The sequence below is a fragment of the Geotrypetes seraphini genome, chromosome 11 (genome assembly GCF_902459505.1).
Source record: "Geotrypetes seraphini chromosome 11, aGeoSer1.1, whole genome shotgun sequence".
Lineage (NCBI taxonomy): Eukaryota > Metazoa > Chordata > Amphibia > Gymnophiona > Dermophiidae > Geotrypetes > Geotrypetes seraphini.
In genome coordinates this window covers 54957555-54981097 of record NC_047094.1, presented here as the reverse complement: position 1 = coordinate 54981097, position 23543 = coordinate 54957555, and the positions used below count along the sequence as shown (strand labels likewise).

General features: G+C 41.1%; 1 protein-coding gene across 1 annotated transcript in view; it reads left to right on the top strand.

Annotated features, from left to right (window-relative positions):
• RAB40C (RAB40C, member RAS oncogene family) overlaps positions 1-23543 on the top strand; it is a 93438-nt gene that overhangs the window by 49201 nt on the left and 20694 nt on the right. Inside the window, exons 2-4 of the mRNA XM_033914051.1 lie at positions 1428-1488; positions 7290-7350; positions 21736-21813. Of these exons, the coding sequence (XP_033769942.1) occupies positions 1428-1488; positions 7290-7350; positions 21736-21813 (200 nt within the window). The remainder of the gene's footprint in view (positions 1-1427; positions 1489-7289; positions 7351-21735; positions 21814-23543) is intronic.

The following is a 23543-nucleotide window of genomic DNA, read 5'->3' as shown; positions in this document are numbered from 1 at the left end:
TCATTAGCAAGAGGTGGCTGCCAAAGGATCAAAGGATTTACTCAGGACCAGAAGTGTGTCTGACATCCATTCCAAACCTGCTCTGATCTTGTTGGCTCTAGCCACCAAAGCAACCTCTGTGTTTTAACATCTGGTCTGAAGAACATCTGCTGCTTAAAAAAAAATCCTCAGGCTGACCAGACACCGTTTTCTCTAGAATCGTTACAATTTAAGATAAATTCAAAGCTGACTGATAATGCAATTGGATCAAATGAATTGAAAACCATCTCAGAAAACACTTAGGCCCAGATTCAGCGATTTGATTCACTATCTTGTTTACATGCAAATGATTTGCACTGAGCCCGTTCAACATCTTTCTCATCTTGATTTCTTTGTGGATGCTGACTGGATGATTGCTTGTACCTGCTGGGGGGGATTTATAAACTTTATTGGCTGCCTGTAAAGTCTCAAATCATCTTTAAGATATTAGTGCTGGTTCCACTTTATTTTTCCAATTTTGCTTTTGTTTTTTAAAGTTATTCATCATTGGTATCTAACCCAGGTAATAACACTATCGGCCGTTGAGGTCTCTAAGGTCTGAGGGGGGCGATACGACTGTCTTTGACAGAATTTTCACATGCACATTATGAAAGTACAAGGACATCTGCAATTTCTTTAACTGGAGTGGCATTATGGAACAAATGAACAGGTCCACTAAGAGCACTTTGGATCTACAAAACTTTGAAGAAAGTATTGAAAACCACTTTATTTGTGAAAGTATTTAAACAATTGATTATTGGAAATTTATGAGGATATTGGTATTGATATATGTAAATGTGTAAATGTTTATAAAAAGTAATTGTTCCTTTGAAGAAATGGTTGGCTTGCCTGTCTGTTTTCATACTATGACTGTATTTTGTAACCTGCCTAGGAATCGGCGGGTAAGAAATTTTTTAAATAAATATATTTGTGTTGGGAGAGTTTAAATTGTGCTTAATTGCTATGTTAGAGAAAAACAATTTCTATATGCTGCCTCTGCTGGAATTATTTCTTCCATAGAAATGCATTGGGCTCTGATCTGGCACATTTTCTAATTTAATGTGGCTTTTTTTCACAAATGTTTCCTCCATGCTAAATGTGGTCCCATCCTGTTTTGTTGGGGTTTTTTAAAAAGTTATTTTAGTATTTACCAGTACTTTCCACATTGAGGGCCTGTATATGACACGGTAAACTTTTACCGATTAGAAGTTCTCTGACTTGATACTTCACTCCTCTGTTGGGTTGCATTGGGCCACTGTGATGAATACATACTATGCAATGGGAATACATACTATTCCTCAAAGACCATCTTATCTTGTAGACATAAGGTAAAATGTAAGGTGATGTATAATTGATAACAATGGGTTTTATAGCCCTTGATTTATTCCAATGTATGTTGTTTATTGCAGGGATTGATTATAAGACCACTACAATCCTTTTGGATGGCAGACGAGTTAAGCTGGAGCTGTGGTAAGTTGTATTGGCAGCAGGTGTTAAGGCTGGGGTCAGTGTTGGTCCTCTGTTGCTCATAGGATTGGGGTTTTTTGTGCACTTTGTTTTGTTCTGTTTTTCCCAGATTTGGCTTCTAACTTAAGTTACTACTGAAAAGGTACATTTAGGTATTTCTCTTACCCTAGAGCACTTAGTCTTAAGACTGTGCCTGAGGTGATGAAGAGTTAAGTAATTGCCCAAGAACACAAGGAGAATTGGTAGGATTTGAACCCTAGCTTCCGAGTTTTTAGTCCAGTGTTCTAATTATTGGGCTATTCCTCTATTCCACTAATGGGTGTCCTTTAAAATTCAGCCTTCTCTCTTATACCAGTGTTTAAGCCAAGCTCTTCATTTGTGTCTTTAAGCCTACATGCAATCTTCTTATATCAGTTGTGCAAATTACATCAGGCAGAGGCAGATTGGTCATATTTCTATTTTCTGCCATATTTAGATACTTCCCTGTTAATCATGTCCTAAGCAGAAAGTTGGTGAGAAAATGTGGTATATCTTAGTCCAGTAAAAATAAGGAAGGCTAACAGAGTACTCAGTAAATGGCAGCAGATAGCCCCACACTTTCCACCCAATCTGCCCAACAAGGTGAAGCTGCACCTGCCATACTTTATAGTCAAAAACCAAAACAAATGACCCCAAAATCTCCACAGAGAAGAAAATCCAGAAGAAACCAAAAGAAACTCTGGAATGACGATGTTCCTAATTGAACTTTATTTGAAAATGTCAAAGTTCCAAAGGTACACTAATATCCACATAAAAGTAAAATGATCCACATAAAAATCTTAAAGGACCTAGTCCGCTAGGGATACAGGACCCAACACAGTTCGTGTTTCGACAAAAAGTCTTCTTCAGGGGTCCCAGGGGATCCTATAATATGAATACGTGGGAAAGCTAATATGTGATGAGCCGGAAGTGAGACACTGCTTGCATTTGCAATTATAGGAACCCCAAAGGGTGTGGTTGTTGGCAGAGGCATCTTGGCCTATCGATCTCTTGGAGCTCAGAGTGATCCAGTTGGCTCTGAGGGAGTTTGCTCCATTTCTCATACAGGGTCCGGATAGTGCTAATAATGGATAAGAATTTTAATGTTGGCCATGTTGCTTAGATTAAGTTAGGTTTATTAATGCACATTTTTGGTGTTTGTTGTAACGTCTACCCTTCCACCTCATGAAGTAGTTTCTAGTTAAACTCGAGTAGGGGGATGGCTAGAAGAGACATGCTTCATGGTGACAAAATTATCAGAAATATAAGCAACAGGATGCCAATAGATAGAACTGCTGAAATAGAAAACAGTAAAGATAAGTAGAGATATAATTAATTGAAACATTGTAACAAATAGATTATTGAAACAGTGTTACTAAGGTGGTTTTAAGGGCTATGGAAGTACAGCCAGTGATTGTCCCTTAGGCAATCTAAGCACGTTGGTTGGTGGTCTGAGCACTTCACTTAATACATTTAAAAATAATTTTTATAATATGAATTATAAAATGGAAGTCTTGTGGATATAGAGATTACCTTTAGTAAAGCCATGTTGCCTCATATCTAGTAACCCATTGGATTCTAGGAAATTCAATATCCTTTCCTTCAGCAACACTGAATGTAGAGTCTTTGTTACAATAACCAGAGTAGGAACAGTGGGCCTATTAAAATAAGGGAAAAATCCATCACCTAGTAAATGAAGATTCATGGTGTCAGAATCCCAGCACTGGTTCCAATTAAGGAGGAAGATAAAGAGAAAAGAAAGAATTACAAGGCAGAAAAAAGGGTTTTCTCCCTTTTTATATTTATTTAATACTATACTTTTTTGTGATTTTTTTAAAATCAAATGTTGTATTTGGAACTTTTGGAAAGATTTCCCCCCCAAAATTTTTTAAATCCCATGTGCACTATTAACAGCTTTGGCCTCATCACATTCTCATGCAGTACTCCCTCTCAGGGTACCCTCCTGAAAACAAATATTTCCTTCTAGCTTCTTCAGGAACCATTGGGAGTATCTAGCTTCTTTGGGTTTTTAGTAAATCTGATAGATCTTTGGTTTTTATCACCACATACTTTGAATGCCAATTTACCTTAAGTTATGTTAATGTCACTTTTTTGTCCAGTAGTTATCTCCTGCTTCTTTATTCTTCCTGCTCACTTTGAACCAAGGCTGTGCAAAGAACTTGTCTTTGAAGCTACTCAAAGTATTTTAGCTCTGTGTCTATCATCCTCCCTTTAAGCTAATTTGGCCAGTGGTTACTCAATCATGCTGCCTTTTGGAGTAAGGGTTCCCAATCTGGGGTGCCCGCACTCCCAAGTGGTACAAGATAGGATTTCATGGAGTGCAACAGAGTAGCTTGTCCCTTAGTGACAAGGCATGAGTCATCACTCAGCCAACTGCCAGTGTGCCTTGAGCAGTAGTGGTAGGTGATTGTGATATTACTTATATAGGGGGTACAAACATTAATCAAACATTTCTTAGGGGTATGGGAATCACTGCTTTGGAGCATGCAGTCGTGGTCTCTGGGTCTGGTTGCTGAGCAGTGGTTGAGTTCTGTGCCAACAAAAGAGTCCTGGTCCTGCTGCCTCTGTATGTGACACTATCACTGGATGGGTACTGGTATGCTTTATTTTCCTGACCATTTTTTTTTTTTTTTTTTTTTGAAATCCTGCATGATTTTTCAACTCCAAGACATCTCTCTTAGAGGTCTGCACGGGAACGGGGATCGCGGGGATCCCGCGGGTCCCGCGGGGATCCCGCGGGTTCCCCCCCTGGCCCACGGGACTCCCACGGGGACGCCCCCTGGCCCACGGGACTCCCACGGGGATGCCCCCCTGACCCACGGGACTCCCACGGGGACGCCCCCTTGCCCACGGGACTCCCACGGGGATGAAAACAACCTACCTAAATTCTGGCGATGCAAGTCTGGCGTCGCGTCGGGAAATAGCCATGTTGAGCAGTGAGCTCAGCACGTACACAGATGAAAGCCTTGCTTGCTGATTGGTCCGGCGGCCCCGCCCCACCGTGCCGCCGGACCAATCAGCAAGCAAGGCTTTCATCTGTGTACGTGCTGAGCTCACTGCTCAGCATGGCTATTTCCCGACGCGGGCATTAGGCTGTTTTTTGTCATTTCGGGTGGGGGATGGTAGCGGCAGCAGCAGCCTGAAAAAGAAATCATCCTGGCCGGGTTCGGTGTCATGCTCCGGAGCTTCTACAGCCTTCCTATCTCCCTCTCCCTTCTACCTGCGGCTCTCTTCGGCAACTTAGCAGCAACGATCGACACAAGCTTCTGGCGTCGGGGCCTACCCTCTGCGAGTCCCGCTTGTTTCAACTTCCTTTTTCCACAAAGGTGGGACTCGTAGAGGGAAGGCCTCGATGTCGGCAGCTTGTCTTGATCACCGCTGCTGACGAGTTGCTTAAGAGAGCAGGGGGGTGTTGCCAGGTGCAGGTAGAAGGGAGAGGGCCAGATGCAGGACTCGTGGGTGAGGGAGGAGAAGAGAGAGGGGAGAGAAACAAAAGGAAATATTTCATACTGGGCTGGGCCGGAGTGGAGAGAGGGTGGAAAGATTCTGGCTACAGGGTGCATTAACAAAGGAAAAAGGGGGAAAGCTGAAAATGGAGATAGTGACACAAAGAAGAGAAAGGGTAAGCAGGACCTTCTGAATAAGGATAGAGATACAGAGGGGACATGAAGAGGAGGTGAAATAGAGACATAGAAGTAATGCTGAAAAAGTGTGTGTGGGGGGGGGGGAGATAAAGACATTGAAAGGGCAAATGGTGAATATGGGGTAAAGACAAGGACAGAGACAAATGAAGATTCTGAAAAAGTGGTGAGATAGGGATATAGGTGAGATGGACACAAAGAAGGGTGATGCTGGAAAATAGGTGGAATGGTAATTCTGACAGACACAGAAGGGAAATGCTGGATCAAGGAGAGATGGGGCTCAGGCTGGATGGAATGAGGAGAAATGCCTTGTTGGCCCGGAACTTCCTCTCCTACGTCAGAATTGACGTCAGGGAGCGGAATGCTGGTCAGCGCGACGCTTCTGCAGGGAAAGCTTGGGACAGCGGTGGCTTGGGGACTATTCCCCGATGGCAGTGGCAGCAAACCGAGTGGCTTGGGGGAGGGCACGGAGAAAGAAAGAAAGGGGGCAGACAGAGAGACAGAAAGAAGGGGGAACAGGGAGACAGAAAGAAAAAGTTGGGGGAGAGAATGAGGTCTGGAGGAGAGGAAACATACAGGAGGCTGAAAGAAAGGAAGAAAGATTGGATGCACAGTCAGAAGAAGAAAGTGCAACCAGAGACTCATGAAATCACCAAACAGCAAAGGTAGGAAAAATGATTTTATTTTCAATTTAGTGATCAAAATGTGTCTGTTTTGAGAATTTATATCTGTTGTCTATATTTTGCACTATGGCTCCCTTTTACTAAACCGCAATATTGTTTTTTAGCGCAGGGAGCCTATGAGCATTGAGAGCAGCGCGAGGCATTCAGCGTAACTCCCTGTGCTAAAACCTACTATTGTGGTTTAGTAAAAAGGGAGGGGGTGTATTTGTCTATTTTTGTATTTTGTTACCGAGGTGACATTGCATAGAGTCATCTGCCTTGGGAAATGTATATGGCAGATATCTTTGTTTTGTGTTCAAAAGAAAAGGAAATGCATTTCTGGTTTTATTTCTACAGTGTTGAAGTACTTGTTGGCCCTTGCTGTGACTGGTGGGGATCCCCAAGCACCGCCAGCAGAGGACCTCCTCTAGAGATGGTCAGAACTCCCCTCCACCAAGCGCAGCAGTCGCTGGCAGCATCCATGAGCCACTGAGGTGCCAGCATCTGTGACTCAGGGACGCTACTGCTGCCTGCCAAGCTTGGCAAAAGGGACCCCAGGCCAACTGCAAAGGAAGTCCTCAGCTGACAGTTTGTGGGTTCTCATCAGCTGAGTATTTATATTTTATATTTACATTAGAGGTTCTGGTAGAAACCCATTTACAAAGTATGTATTCTTCCCAATTAATATTTCCAAATTAATAGTCTCTTTGCTTATTTGTAAATGGGTCTCTACCAGAGCCTTTAATTCAGTAGCATAATTAAATAAAATAACTATTTCTGAAGTTTATAGGGAAGGATGGTGACGGAGGGGATTCCTCGCGGGGACGGGTGGGGACGGAGGGGATTCCTCGCGGGGACGGGTGGGGACGGAGGGGATTCCTCGCGGGGACGGGTGGGGACGGAGGGATTCCTCACGGGGACGGGTGGGGACGGAGGGATTCCTCACGGGGACGGGTGGGGATGGGTGGGATTTTGGCGGGGACGGGTGGGGACGGGTGGGATTTCTGTCCCCGCGCAACTCTCTAATCTCTCTCCATCTCTGTGAGCTACACGATTGTGTTTGCAACTTACTAAACTTATTTAGAACGCCTGTTATTCAGCAATACAATTTTAGCTCATTCTAATTGTGATGGTATCGATAGATCTAAGTCTCCCATCAATTTAGATTGTGCTACTTTTTTTCTCTCATTTGTGTCGGAGGTTTTACTGTTTTGGTGATTTTGGTCCTCAAAGATCTCTATATTACATCGCAAGTATAGAGTAATCGGTTTTAAGAGCTAGCTTGAGCTTAAACCCAGAAGCTTCTTTGACACAACCCCCCTAGCTGAGCTTCATTACATGACTGCTTCCCAGTGGTATTTTGATGAAAAGTTAGATTTTGTCTCTACTAACTCATGATATTCCTCAGTTCTTGTAATTTCCCCACTTCTAATTGTCTTTGTCTCTGTATTTTTCTTTGAAGGGACACATCAGGCCAAGGGAGATTCTGCACTATCTTCCGTTCCTACTCAAGGGGTGCTCAGGTAAGAACACTGTTCTCTGTTCTGCCTGGATATCTCCTCTGTGGTCCTTGGAAAAGATAACCTTTGAACACTTGAAGTTATCATTAGCATTTAATTTTGGCAACACCCAGTGCCGCTTTTTTGCTTTATGCTAGCTGATATGCCATGCTGCAGACATAAAGTCAAACTGGCACTTATCTTAGGACATGCAGGCAGTATATTCTCATGTGTGATCTGTGGAACTCTGTATGGACAGTGCAAAAGTGTACTGTCAACTTTAAACATTTTGGAAGATTCAAGACTGCCCAAACTGCAATCTCATGGGCAGTTGTCCCTCTATGTCAAAGCCTTCTATTGGCTTTATGCAATGCATCTAGTGTAACAGGACCATCTCGGTCACTGATCCACATAACTGGTATGTTCAGTGTCTTGGCCCTGACCACAGTGCAGACTCTTATCAGTGCTGCTCTCAGCTGATGAGTCGTATGGGATTTCTTCAGATCCATCTCCCCACACTCACTCTTTGCAGGAGTTCACCTCCAGAGAGCTCTCATTTACAAAATTTATGAGACAAATGGGACAAGATCTACTAATCAGAATAGAGTCAGAGTCCGAACCTAGGGCAGAACTCTTTGGACTATGAGCAGATATCAAAAGATTGCCTAAAGCTTCCCTTTCATAACTTAATGAAAGATACTATGTTTAAAAATTGGAAAGCACTCTCATCTGGTTCCATGAAAGCTTAACTCATTATACAGAGTCCAATCTTGCCCAGGATTTGACAAACCTCAATTCCAACATCAATCAGTCCTTGTAGAATCATTGTTAAAGAAGACTAGCAGCTCCAGAACCTATGCTAGCACCTGTCCTGGTAGAGAAGGAAGAACTTTAAACAAATTTGGCCGTAGATTTTTTTAGAACTCAATGTTAATCAGTTGAATATTGAGTTACAATCTTTATATGATCTTTTACATGAAGTCATTAGTACAAAAACTATCTCATTACAAACAATTTATTCCTGATGACCAATTAAATGAGTTTCAAAATCTTTCTAATGACTTGTTGGAAACAAGGAAGTATATGGCTAGATCAGTCTTTGATGTCGCCACACGAGCATCAGCACTATCTATTGCCATGAGGAGACAAATGTGGCTAAGAGTTGACTTGGATTCCAATGTTCAAGAGCACTTAGCTAATATCCCATGCTTAGGTAATGAGCTCTTTAGGGAGAAAATAGAAGAGGCCACTCAAAAGATCACAAGGCAATCACAAGGCATGAATTACATTACATAGATTCTTATATACCGCAACAACCTCACAGTTCTGTGTGGTATACAAGTCAAGAATTACTAACAATGTAGTAGATCATAATTGATCGTAAAGTTTACCAGAGATTATATTTCCAACAATTATCTAAAAGCTGAAATAGATCACAGTGAATTACGGTAGTCATGATGTTTACCAAAAAGATATGTTTTCAACATTTTTCTAAAGGCTGAATAAGATGTGAGAAATGATATATGAATACCAATTTCTTTTTCCCATAAAGCTGCCTGAAATGCCAACATTTTACCAAGGAAATGTTTGTAGACACATTCCTTTACAGATGGAAAATCAAAGAGGCGTACTATACGTAAATATTTCCTATTAACAAGTTTGAAAGAATCGGAGATAGCTAGGCAGCAATCCATTCAAAGCCTTAAAACATAAACAGCCCAATTTGAAAATCACTCTAGCCTCAAGTGTCAACCAGTGCAATTTATGATACTGTGAAACATGGTCTGTTGGTTTCAATCCAAAGATCAACCTTACCTCGCAGTATTTTGGATGATCTGCATCCGTTTTATATTTTGCTTAGAGATTGAAAGATAAAGGATATTACAATAATCCAGCGAACTCAAAATAAGAGATTGTACCATCAGTCTAAACGCAGCAAAATCAAAATAAGGCTTTACTGTCCTTAATTTCCATAAAAGGAAATAAGATTTTTAAAATCAGAGTAATAATATGAAAATCAAAAGATAATTTACCATCAAGGTTGACTCCCCAAATTTTTATAGTTGGTGAGATGGAATAAATGTTACTGTTTAAATTTAGAGTAGTCCTTGATCGTGTCAGATGGAGATGCCAAAAAAAATCTTTGTCTTATCAGAGTTATGTTTTAGCCTAAAGTCACTCATCCAGGTTTCCACAGCTTCGAATATCGATTGAATAAAAGATAAAATGTCATTTGAAAAAGCAGTTAGTGGAATGATTATTGTAATATCATCTGCGTAACTACACAACTTGATACCCAAAGAGGAAATTCATAAACTGAGCGGAGCCAAATATAAATTAAATAATGGGGGAGACAAAGGTGAGCCTTGAGGGACTCCACATGCATTCTTCCATTTATGAGAAAAAGAATTGACTAAATGTACTTGATAAGAACGGCTTTCAAGAAAACTGCTAAACCAATTCAACACATTACCCGACACTCCAATAGCTCCCAAACAGTGTTACAAAATTTGATGATCTACCAGATCAAAAGCGCTACTGAGGTCAAATTGCATAATTAAAGCACTTGTATCTACACTAAACAGTTGGTAGAGATAGTCTAATAAAAGAGGCTAATCTCTGTCTCAGTACTATAATAGGGATGGAAACCTGATTGTGTAGGATGTAAGATGTTAAAACGATCTAAATACTCATTAAGCGCTAAGTTCACCAGACCCTCAGTAAGTTTGGTTAGAAAAGGAATTCCTGCAATTGGTCTATAGTTACTTACAAGTGATATAGGACTTCTATGATCTTTAATAATTGGAGTTAGCATTATGTGACCCAAACATGATGGAAATTTACCATATTTCAATTGTATATGAATCCAGCTTGACTATTTTAGTCTTAAAATATATAGGAGCTGATTTAAATATACCTGCTGGGCAATTATCTAGTAAACAATGAGATTTTGCATATTTATTGTAAAGTCTCTCAAATTCTGTCCATCTCAGATCGGCGAACTCATGCCAAAATAGATCAACTCGAGAGATTTTCAACAGAAGAAAACAATTCTAAATCATTAAGATCTTTACCTTTCAAGGTGGTTGGCTACTTTGTCAGCTTCAAAATTTTCCATATCCCAGCAGTTTTGCAATCCTAAGCACTCTTCTTACTATTTCAGGCACAGATATGTTCCATCATCTGCCTTTTCAAGAGTCCCTCCTCAAAAAAAGCCCCAAGCAACAGATGGCTCAAAATACCCAACCACAGACTCAGCAGTCTATTTTACTTCGTACTAGAGAGCTTAGCCAGCATTCTACAGCCTACACCCCCAACCCTTCCTGGTCATCTCACTCACTTCTATTACTGATGGTGTCTCATAACATCAGACCACTGGATCCTACAAAAAGTGAGACAAGGTTATGCCCTTCATCTTAAAACCACTCCAAAAAAATCCTCTTCCAAGAGAGTCTTTGTTCAATTCCCAATAGACCATCCTTCTTCACCAAGAGCTCTTAGCCCTCCTCCAGCTCAACATGATAGAACAAGTTCTTTGCAGAAGAGCAGTGAGGGTTCTATTACAAGTATTTCCTAATACCAAAGAAGACCAGAGGTCTTCGTCCAGTCATAGATCTTCATGTTCTCAACAAATACTTAGTAAAGGAGAAGTTCAGAATGGTCTCTCTGGGAACCCTATTATTACTTCTGGAGAAAAACGACTGGCTTTGCTCTCTAGATCTTAAGGAGGCTTACACTTACATTCCCATCCTCCCAGCCCAAAGGAAATATCTTCGCTTTTGAATGGGCACATATCACTTCCAATACAGGGTGCTTCAGCTTAGTCTAGCTTCAACACCCAGAGTTTTCACAAAATATTTAGTTGTAGTAGCTGCAACACTCTGCTCTTGCAGCTTTCATGTATTCCCTTATCTAGATGACTGGTTGATCAAGGCCTCTTCCCCTCAAGCAGCTCAATTAGCCATCAATTCGACAGTATGTCTGCTAGAGCTTCTAGGATTTGCAGTCAATTACCAGAAATCTCATGTGCAACCAACTCAAACTCTGAGACACAACTCAAGCTTGGGCATTTTTACCATAGCAGAGATTTGATGCTCTGATTCAAATTTGCCAGAAAGTATCCACTCTTCAACACATCGCCGCAAGCTAAATGACGCATATTCTAGATCACATGGCATCAACAATTTATGTAACTCCATTTGCCCATCTACACCTCAGACAACCTTAATAGGAACTCTCGACCCAGTGGTCTCAAACCTTGCACCCACTCTCCCAGAGACTGCAGGTAACATCATTACTTTGTCAACACCAACCAATCCACACCCACGCCTCATCAGAAAATATTGACAACGGATTTGTTCATGTTCGGGTGGGGAGCTCACCTCAATAGCCTCTATACTTAAGGCAGTTGGAATCCTCAAGAAAGTATCTCCATATCAGTCTTCTCGAATTATGAGCAATCAGCAATGGTGTTCATATCTTTCAAGATCGCCTCCTCAATCAGGTAGTACCCGTCAAAAACAGACAACCAAGTAGCCTTGTACTACTTGAGGAAGCAGGGAGGTGTGGGATCTCGCCTTCTTTGTCAAGAAGCCATACAGATCTGGTCCTGGGTGATTCCTTGCAACATATTCCCCAAAGCTGTTTACCTAGCAGGAAAACAAAACATTCTAGAAGACAAGCTCAGCAGATTCCTACAACCTCACGAATGGTCACTCAATTTAACTTGTTACATCAGTTATTTTCAAACTGGGGGATTCTGGAGATAGATCTCTTTGCTTGTTCCACAAACACATACTTTTCTGTTCCAGAATATACATTCACAGTCGTCTGGACTCAGATGCCTTCCTTCTTCACAGGACCAACAAGTTTCTTTATGCCTTTACGCAGATGATATTACAATAATCATTCCATTAATAATGAAAACTTTATTCAAACCACCAAGAACGAGCTACCATGATCCTCATAGCACCTCAGTGGCTGTGATAACCTTGATTCCCTCTTCTTCAACTCGGTGTCAAGGAACTCATCCCATTTTTGAATCTTTCCAACCTAAATAACACAGAACAAGGGGTCCCTTCTCCATCTCAGTTTTCATTTATTCTCTCAGAGCATGGTTTCTCTTCCCAAGCGAGTAGATACATTTACACTGTCTGCACCGTATCAGCCATCATTGAAGCTTCTAGAAAACCTTCCATGCAACGTTGTTACCACTTCAAGTGGACTAGATTCACACTCTGATGTAACTGACACTTGTTACATTGGGACACATGTCCTCTCCATCAGTCCAGGACTGTCTTCTATACTTCTCCAACTCTGGTCTTAAAATCACTTCAGTCAGAGTTCATCTTAGTTCTATTAGCGCTTTTCATACACCTCTGGATAAAAAGCCGCTATCTGTCCATCCTGAGCTACTGGTCGATCGCGATCGACGCGTTGGGCACCCCTGGTCTAGAGAATCATTCTAGAAAAGATAGTCAATTTGGCCAAGCAGATCTGCAAAATTTGTTCTCTATTTAAATGCGAACTACCCTCCAACCCTTTTGTTTCCAGCTAGGGAGTCCCACATGAGAGAATATACTGCCTGCTTGTCCTAGCATAAAGCACAGTTACTTACTTGTAACATGTGTTATCCAAAGACAGCAGACAGATATTCTCATAACCCTCCCCCAGTTGGTTGCTTAGCTTTTTTACTGAACTGATGATCCTGCAAGTCGATATCAGGGGGAAAGGCATCGGTGCATGGGCAGTCTCAAGACTTGCAAAAAGTTTAAAGTGATGGTACACTTTTGCACTGTCTGTATCAGGTTCCATGGATAATGTCATCCCACATGTGAGAATATCTGCCTGCTGTCCTCGGATAATACCTGTTATAGGTAAGTAACTGTGTGTTTTTTTTTGGGTTTCCTCACAATGATTAAGAGGTAAAGTTACAAAGCTCAGTAAAATATTTTCCTTGAGGACAAGCAGGCATAATATTCTCACATATGAATGACATCATCCATGGAACCCTGTCACTTTAAATCTTTAGTCAGTGCCCATACCGCGCGCATGCCAGTGCCTTCCCACCCGACCTTCAGTTCTTTGTTTTCTGTAGAACTGAGAAACTGAGTCTTTATTTTTGCTTCAGCACATCAAACTTTTGCACATCAAAGTACCTTCCTGTACTTATTTTTCTGTATCTTCCTCATAATTTGTTTTTATCATGTTTCAGTATTTTACCTGACTTTGGTTCATTTTTGTTAATTTTTCATTTTTTGTCCTTGGAGCCCTTTTTTCCTTCCAAAAGCATCAACCATTTTCAGCATCCTAGTTAATCAACCTCCCTGGGCCATTGAGCCCTTTGACTTAGCGTCAGCTGTTTTCCCTTCCTTGTCAAAGAGCATACTGAGTGGCTTTAAGAAATGTTGATATATCAGAGCAAAATAAGCACCAAGGGCTTCACAGAATAGGATGATAGAGTTCTCTTTATTTTATGACCCGACACGGACTGTGTTTCAGCAAATATGCCTGCATCAGGGGTCTATACTAAAAAATAAATAAAAGCTTCAAATAAAAACAATCACCATGCATAACTTGAAACAAATATTAAAAAAAATATTTATAAACAAATAATTAAAACATTGATTATAACAAATTAGGATAAATGCAAGCACATAAAAATATATAATTGAATATATAGTGACAAACCTTATCCACAATGGCCCAGATTCTGTAACCAGTGCCGTTGTTGGCAGCTGCTGATTGTGTGGCAAGTACAGAATCACATCTCTGGCAAAGGTAGGCACCGAAAATGTAGGCCAGGGTTTTCCAGACCTACATTTCTAGCGCCTACCTTTGATGTGACTAGCGCTTTAGGCCGCCTAATGCTACTTCCAATGTTGGCTACACCCACAGTGGCATTAGGCGGCCTAAACTGCTTACGGAAAAAAACAACAACAAACAAACATAATTTAAATGGTGTTTGTTTACCGAGCTTGGGCACCTACCAGTGCCTTAAAAATTGGTACCGATTAGAAAATCCAGGCCAATATGAAAAAGTGAAATCACAGAAAAGATTAATGCTAAATCTTTACCACCTAAATATGACAATTGCTACTTACTGTTGTCAGTATCTCAAATATTGAGAACTCTCTATTCTCTCCTCATTCTAAAAAAGAAAATATGTTAAAATTAAAACCAAAAAAGTGTGTTTGTGTATAAAATATATAAGTACATAAGTAGTCGCCTCCGCCGGGGCAGACCAGAGGTCCATCCAGCCCAGCGGTCCGCTCACGCGGCGGCCCATCAGGCATATTGCCTGAGCAGCGGTCCCTGACTAATTTTATACCTACCTCTACACTTATCTCTAAACCTTCCACTGCTCTTATCTGTACCCCTCAATCCCTTTGTCCTTCAGGAACCTATCCAGGTCTTCCTTGAAACCCTGTACTGTGCTATTTCTTATCACGGCCTCCGGAAGGGTGTTCCATGTGTCCACCACCCTCTGTGTGAAAAAGAATTTCCTTGCGTTTGTTTTAAACCTGTCCCCCTTCAATTTCATCGAGTGACCCCTTGTTCTTGTGGTTTCTTTCAAATTGAAAAATCTGTCCTTGTCAACCTTTTCGATGCCCCTCAGGATCTTGAAGGTCTCTATCATATCTCCTCTGAGTCTCCGCTTTTCCAGGGAGAACAGCCCCAGCTTCTTCAGTCTGTCAGTGTATGTAAGGTTTTCCATACCCTTAATCAGTTTAGTTGCTCTTCTCTGGACTCCCTCAAGCATTGCCATGTCCTTTTTGAGGTACGGTGACCAGTACTGTACACAGTATTCCAGATGCGGGCGCACCATAGCCCAGTACAGTGGCAGGATGACTTCCTTCGTTCTGGTCGAGATACCCTTCTTAATGATACCTAACATTTGGTTTGCTTTCCTCGAGGCTGTGGCGCACTGTGCCGACGCCTTCAATGTCGTGTCTACCATCACTCCCAGGTCTCTTTCCAGCTTACTGACCCCTAGCATTGATCCCCCCATTTTGTAAGTGAACATCGGGTTCCTTCTCCCTATATGCATGACCTTGCATATATATAATAATATTGAACGCCCCTTGTAGCTATCCAAGTTCCTAGAGATCTAGGGGCCTTAGTTATAGAGCCCTAATGCACATAGGAAACTAAAGAAATCTAGCTGAAGGTTAGACAAAATAGAAGGGTCTGTCACAAGGGAAAAAGGGATTGGATTTGATATACTGTACCACCTTTCTATGGTTGCAATCAAAGCAGTTTACATATATAGCATGCAGGTACTTGTTTTGTATCTGGGACAATGCAGGGTTTAATGATTTGCCAAGAGTTGCAAGGAGCTGTAGTGGGAATTGTACCTGGTTCCCCTGATTTTCAGACCACTACAACCACTTAAACCTAAGAAATATATTTAAAGATAGAAGGCTAAATTGCAAGTGATGGTTCCTGCACTTCCTTTAAACAAGTAACAAAGACTAAAGAGTTCCCTGCTGATTCTACCATCTGAGATAAATCTGCTCATCCAAGGGTGTTTGTTATTAGTTTCCTTCTGATACCACCTGCCATTAGTAAGCATATGCTGGCACAGTTGGCAGTTCTCTAACCCTTCCTCTGATCAAAAGCTTCCATGTGAATGAGATGCTGCTAATGATAAAGCGCCTTAAATGAGACCCTTAGGAAGACATTCCCAGCAGTTGCTTTGTTTGAAAGCAGCTTCCCCTCTGCAGTGGTGCATCTAACCACAAAGGGATGGGGAATCGGAGAGGTAAGCCTTCTAGAATCCATTCTTTGGTCCATAACAGGGGCAGGATTGCTTTGCTTATTTATTCCTGACAGTATCTTAGTTTCTTGATTTATTTTCTCTTGGCCTTTCCCTTCATACTGTTTAACCTTCCCCTCTCTTTCTGACCCCTCCCCAACACACAAAAATAATAATCAATGTTCTCACCAATTCTCACCTTTGTGTATGTCAGTTTTTCCTCTGAGATTGTAAGGCAGTAGCTCTGACTCTCTGTGGATATTCTGAGAATCTAAGAAGAAAAAGACAGGTGAGAAGGGAGGAAGGGAGCCAGCCACCCAAAAGGGTCCTAGTGAGGGGAAGGGAGGCAGGAATTGACCTAGCGCTACCAGGTGTACCCCTAGTCAGGATCCCCGAACCTGAATACTTGTCTCACTGTATTAGTAAATTAAGACAGGTGCAAGGCCACAGACGAAACCAGGAGCCATGGAATATGTTCATCCATCCGCCTGCTGAAGATAGAGAATACTGAACAGCCTGGGGCATACCATGCTATATCGGTAAAAGCAGTTCAGTACTCTCTATCTCTGCCTGCTGGTAGATGGACACAACCCACTCATTTGGATTTATCTGCTGTGACTAAGGGAAAGAAAATTATCAGGTAAAACCTAATTTTAACTTCTCACCAAGTCTCACTTTTGTATATGTCAGTTTTTCCTGTGAGATTGTAAGGCAATGGCTCTGACTCTCTGCAGATATTCTGAAAAGCTGAAAAAAAAGAGACTGACTGATGGGAGGGAGTGGGGTGGCAATCAAGAGAATATATTGAGAACAGAAAGATGTTTTCTTATAATGGAGTCTGCACCCACTGCAGACCAGAAGGGGCTCCTTTAAAATTCATGAGATATGCTGCTTGCAGAGCTGCACTTCAGGTCAGTAGACTCGAACGTAAATCTGTCTAGTGAGATCTATGTGGCCTTTTGACACTTAGTGCATGTCTCCTGTTGATCGTTTAGCCTCTAGTGACTATTTCCTTCTAACCATCTGCCAGCTGGGGACTGTAGAGCATTTCATTTAATCACTTGGTGACATGGAATTTAGGGAAGAAGGGGGGATAAATACAATCCAAAGAGAAATCTAACAATAAAATGGACCAGCTGTCGATGACACTGAATCCTTCATGCATTCTAATATGAAGTCATTTGACCAGAATGAGAGAGAATTGCTACAGTATACACAATAATTGTAATCCTAATGCAGTTTTCACATATGCAAAGCCATTTACAATTTAAGTGATGTGCTGTCATGTCTTTTGACAACATTTTCAAACTTTAAAAGCTAAAGGAGCTACGTTGATCTTTCCATGGCTCGCTCTCTAATTTTTATGCCAAAATAGCTTTCCTTTCTATAAAAGCAGATCACTTCACTTCTCCCTTGGAAAAGAGGCTCCAACTTGTTTGTGGCATGCAACTGAGACACTGCAGACAGCAGAAACTATCTAGGAGCCAAGTCTAATTTGCAAGCCCTGCACTGTCCATCCATTCTCTAGATTTTGGAGCATAGTTAAGACAGCGCAGAGAAGTGGAGATAAAAAAGCTAAATAACCAGATTTTTTCTGCAGACCTGTTTGTTTGTCCAGGGGGATCGGGGAAAATAACAGAGTAATTTGTGGGAAAAGTTTCAGCAGTCCTTATATGATACAGATATGATTGCTATGGTAATTAAAGGGTCCACAGCACCACTCATGAGAGCAACTGCCCTGATCTCTGGTGCTTGAATTACTGCAGATAGATACAAGGAGCAAGCATAATTTGAACTGCAACTAAGTAATGCTAAAATTACAGTATTTTCCAACTTTAGTTTGAAGATGCAGTGATGGAAATGGGGTATTTTGACAAAGCCAAACGGAAGAGATTTTGAATTTTAGCTCATGCCTTTTTTGGTAATAGCTCCATTCGGGTACAGTAGGTATTTTCCTGTCACTGGAAGGCTTAAAATCTAAGCTTGTACCTGAGGCAGTGGCAGGTTAAATGGTGTGCCCATGATCAGAAGGAGTGGTAGTGAGAATTCTGTGCATGCATAGAACCACTGCTAGTAATCGTTTGTTTCCACTACCACTTGCGCTTTGTCCTTCAGTCCTTGGGCGGAATCATCAAAAAACGCTTTTTACCATGGAACAAGCTTCCGGAGGAGGTGATAAGCCAGAACTTTGTACAGGGGTTCAAGAAAGGTTTGGATAGGTTCCTGGAGGATAAGGGGATAGAGGGGTACAGATAGAACTTGAGGTAGGTTATAGAAATGGTCAGTAACCACTTCACAGGTCGCGGACCTCATGGGCCGCCGCGGGAGCGGACCGCTGGGCAGGATGGACCTCTGGTCTGACCCAGTGGAGACAACTTCTTATGTTCTTACCTGCTGCTCCTTTGCTGTCAAACCTACACAGGGTCCCATTCCTGGGACCTTTAAAATGTATTTGTATTATGATACGGACCCACTAAAGATTTAATCCTACTTGGGATGAAAACAGTTAACATAGGTGGGATTTAAAAGGATTTACACAAGTTCCTGGCGGGAAAGGTCTTTAAACAATTATTAGCTAGGTAGACTTGGGAAAACCATTTCTTATCTCTGCAAGTGTGCAGTAAGGAATAGATCTAGTCTAGGTACTTGGCTACTGTTGGGAAACAGGATGCTGGGCTAAATGGACCGCTGGTCTGACCCAATATGTCATATTTTTAAATGTTATGTTACTGCCAAATACCATAGTTGGTGATTGACGTAAGTCCCTCATACAATAGCCCTAAAAAGGAAAAAAAATTGTAGGGAACTCGTGGCAGCCATTTTGATGATGGCTTTGCACGGGGCAGGAGCGTAGGACGATCTCCGCTAGACCCCCAGGTAAGGTCTGGGGAAGGTCCGGGACACAGGAAGGAGGCGGGGTGGGTCAGAGCCAACCTTAAAAATGATCTGCGATTTTTCAACATTTGTGGGCCGGCTCTGTCTCTAACCCCCGCGAATATTGAGGTTCTGCTGTAGTTCAAGAATATATTTCCTGTGACCAGAAATATAGCCCACCTTCCCTTCAAGGTCTGAAAAGCAAAATTCCTGAACTTGTCATTTCAGAAGTTCTTGTATGACTAAAACTTAGCTTACTTATATCTGACAAATTCATTGCAGCATGTTTGAACTGTTATGATAAATCACAAAATCACTCTTTAGATTGGCTAGTTCAGAAAGCATTAGATGATTTTATTATTGCATAACATGTTTTTGTGAAATAAGTTTACAGATTTGTATACTTTCACTGCAGAATAACATTGATTTTTGTTACTGAACGTCTGCTCCAAAACTGAATTTGATCAAGAGAAAAATGAAAACCCTACTATAGAATGAAGAGTCAGGAAACACTACTGTGTAGATTAATAGTCTAAGTGAGATCTCTGTTCTGGAGGGGGAGGATGGAGAAAGAGTTCACTGAAAATCTGCATTACTTTTTTTTTTTTTTTTTTTTACTTCAGATTTTATAAAATAATGAGATAAATAGTTCATAATACTTTAATTCTATACTAAATTCAAAGAAAAAAAAAAGCTGTGCGTTGAAGGAATGTCTAACTGTTGAATCTGAGGCTCTCTGACGCAGTCCCAAATGCCTCTGGATCTCTGAGGCAGAGAGATTCTGCCCTAGGACCCGAGAGCCTTACAATATTCTCACACTCAATGGTGTAGTAAGGGGGGGGGGGGGAACTGACTTGACAAGGTGCAATGGTGCCTCTCCTCTTCGCCCCCCTGTTTGTCCCCGTTGTCCTGACTTCGCTGCATCACATACCTCTTTACAACTTTTCCAGCAGCGAGCAAGCTTGTCACGCTGGCCTCGTCCCTTTGATGTCACTTCCTGTGTACAGGGCCAGGAAGTGATGTCAGAAGGAAGCCTTAGCCGGTATGAGCAGTGACTATTCCAGCCTGCTTGCTTCTGGTGAATATGGGAAAGAGGTATGATGGGAGGGTGCAATGCGGTAATTTTGGAACAGCAGGGAAGAGCAGAAGGCACGGCAGTGACAGGGAAGAGCAGAGCGTGCAGCAGTATTGGGCTGGAGGAGAAAAGGAGGGGGTATGGCAATGTTGGGGTGGTGTGGAAGAGCAGGGGGCAGAGCGATGTCAAGGCGCCTTTCTTTGCTTCGGGCACCAACTTCCCTCGCTATACCATTGCTCACACTACCACTCCCATCTCTGTTTTAAAATACTTCCCTCTCACTAACTCGCACATCTACCAACACCCCCAATTTCCTAAGGTCTGCCTGCAATTTTTCACATCTTTATGCATTTTAACAACTTTGAACAGTGTAGTGTAGAGTTACCATATTTGTAGTAGTAAAAAAGAAGACGTGGCTCCGCCCCCACACAAACTTCATCTCATTTCCTTCCCTGAGCTTGGGGCCACATCTGGAGGGTCTCTGAGCATACACAGATGCGGCGCATGCTCAGAGGCCGTCCAGAGCGTCAAGCCCTGGCAGAGCTGGGCCTTCCAAAACCAGAACAACTGCTGGGTTTTCAAAATCCGTTCGGACACCAGGACAGTCCTCTCAAAAGAGGACATGTCCGGGTAAGTTCAGATATCTGGTAACCCTAGTTTAGTGTCATCTACAAATTTAATTGCCTCACTCATTGTTCCAGTTTCCAGATCATTTATAAATAAATAAATTGCACTGGTCCCAGAAGAGATCCCTACGGCACTCCACTATTTACCCTTATCTATTGAGAAAAATGGCCATTTAACCCTTCCCTCTCTTTTCTATCCAATAACCTGTTCCAAATCCACAATTGAACATTGCCTCCTATCCCATGACTCTTTAATTTTCTCAGGACCCTCTCATGAGGAACTTTGTGAAAAGCTTTCTGAGAATCTAGATACACTACATCAGTGGTTCCCAATCCTGTCCTGGGGGACCACCAGCCAGTCGGGTTTTCAGGATATCCCTAATGAATATGCATGAGAGAGATTTGCATATAATGGAAGTGACAGATATGCAAATCTCTCTCATGCGTATTCATTAGGGATATACCGAAAACCCTACTTGCTGGTGGTCCCCCAGGACAGGATTGGGAACCACTGCACTACATCAACTGGCTCACCTTTATTCACATGTTTATTCATACTTTCAAAGAAGTCAAGCAAGCTGACTCTGTCCCATTAAATTGTGTTTGTTTGTGTTCCCTAATTTTTATTTTTTATAATTGTTTCCACTATTTTGCCCTGCACTGAAGTCGTGCTTACCAGTCTGTAATTTCCCAGATCTCCCCTGGAACCTTTTTAAAAAATCATCGTATCATTGGCCCCCCCTCCAATCTTCACTGTCGAGTTTTAAATCTGTAAATAGTTGTTAATGCATCCCTTTAAACTATAGCACAATACAATGAAGACATTATTTAATATACATTTACTGCTCAGGCACTATAATGGATCCTCTCCAGTTCTTCTGCACTATAATGGATCAGAGACCATTTAGTAATGGGCGGCTTCTAATATCTATTAGAATGTAGCAGGAACTTGTAGAATCATGCAGCCTTCTTTCACATAAGTAATTACACAAAATCATTTACATTAATACGAAAGATTCAGCAAGCAGGGTTTGATATTTTATGATAATCACCCCATATATTTTCTTCTATCACAGGGAATCCTTTTGGTATACGACATCACTAACCGCTGGTCATTTGATGGCATAGATCGCTGGATCAAAGAGATAGATGAGGTGAGACGTGACTTACATTATTTTTCTTGTTTGGCTGTTAAAAAGCAATTAGAAATATAGAAAAAAAATGAAATACAGTGAGAAAATATAATTAGTTATTGCTGGATTCTATAATACTATTACGGTTAAACTAAACAACTAAGGTTAAAAGTTTCACGTCTGGTAATCTTGACAGCTTAGTTCTTCAAAGATCAACATGTTTAATAAATATAATGTCTGAAAAGCAAATCTAAATAATAAAGTGGTAAGGTTCAACTATTGTTTGTTATATAAGTGTTGATATTTTTATGACCAAGATCATTCAAAATGGTTTACTTTTAATTTGCCTACAAATTCTTTGATAGGCGAGTAAATCAAATTTTAATAAAATTTGAAACTTGTTTTCACAAAAAGTAAAACAATCTATCAAATTATTAAACCTTTCTCTTTTTTTTTTTTTTACATCATTGCCACATATGTTTAAAATAGACAGCAAGAAGAAGGCTTTGAGGGGAGGTTTACTATTACACCAATGTACAGCTATAGTACATCTTGCAGAAAATACCTGATTTATTCTTTAAAAGTGCAGAACTTTCTAAGAATCTAAGTATGATTACTTAAGAGGATGTAAGTTAACCAAATTATACTTACCTCATAACTAAAAACGAGGTACTGTCACCACACGCACAGACAGGTTCCTTTTTCTGCAGTTTTCCCAGCATTGGGTAGACAGTTAACTGCCATTATTTTAATGGAATCTGGGAGGTTGTACCACACACATGCTATTTTATATTCACTTTCTGAGTAAAAGCACTGGTAGTTAATCCTAAATTTGTAAAAATAAAAATAGGAAACTAGTGTTGGTCAGGGTAAAGCTGAGACCACATTCCTATATTTTCTTAAATGTAAAGGCTTTCATATTAGAATTAGTGAGATATGCTTTTTGTATTGACTGAGTTAATGCAATAAGTAGGAGGCTAGATGTTTGGGTAAGAGCAAGGCTGGTGTTGATGGCTGTTTGGATTGTTGCACCTTCTGGTTTGAAATGGGGAAGGAGGAAGAATGTAAAAGAGTGTAGAGAATAAACCAAAAAGGGAATCCTGCTTGCTGAAGGAAGGAAGAATTCATTGAATACGATATATGTTATTTTGGATAAGGTGTGATACCCTACAAGCAGTCATATTCTGTAGCTGCAGCTAAGATCTCTCCTTGGCACTTTGGAGAAGTAAAACTTGGCAGGCTGGAGAGACCATTCGGTGTATTTCTTACATTGTATAATATGATGATCTTGAAAAATCAGTCCTTTGTTTTGTTTCATTTAGAATCACCTGTTCAAATTTAGCAAGGTTCCTGCTACAGCTTAATTTATGTGAAACTTTTTTTTTTTTAATCTTTCCAGTTGTATATTTGAAGACATGCACAAAGCTATCCCAATGTGAAGTCATAATTCTTGTGAAGTCTTCTTTACAGAGAAGTTGCTCTGCTCTGAGCAGGCTGTTTCCATGCAAGAAACTCGTATCTGCTTATGTATAATCCTCAGCAAATCCTTGTTCTCCCTTATGGGCAGTAACATGGAAAAGCTATAAAGGGCAGTCTGAAATACATTAAAAACAAGACCTCTCAACACAAGGAGAATGAACCCTTCTTTATATTTTTCCTTCCTAAGTACATATATACAAGGGCCAAAAGAGGAAGTCTCGTTACCTTTCAGTTTTTCTTTTCAAGAAGTAGAAGTGGCAGTGCTGTGCTGG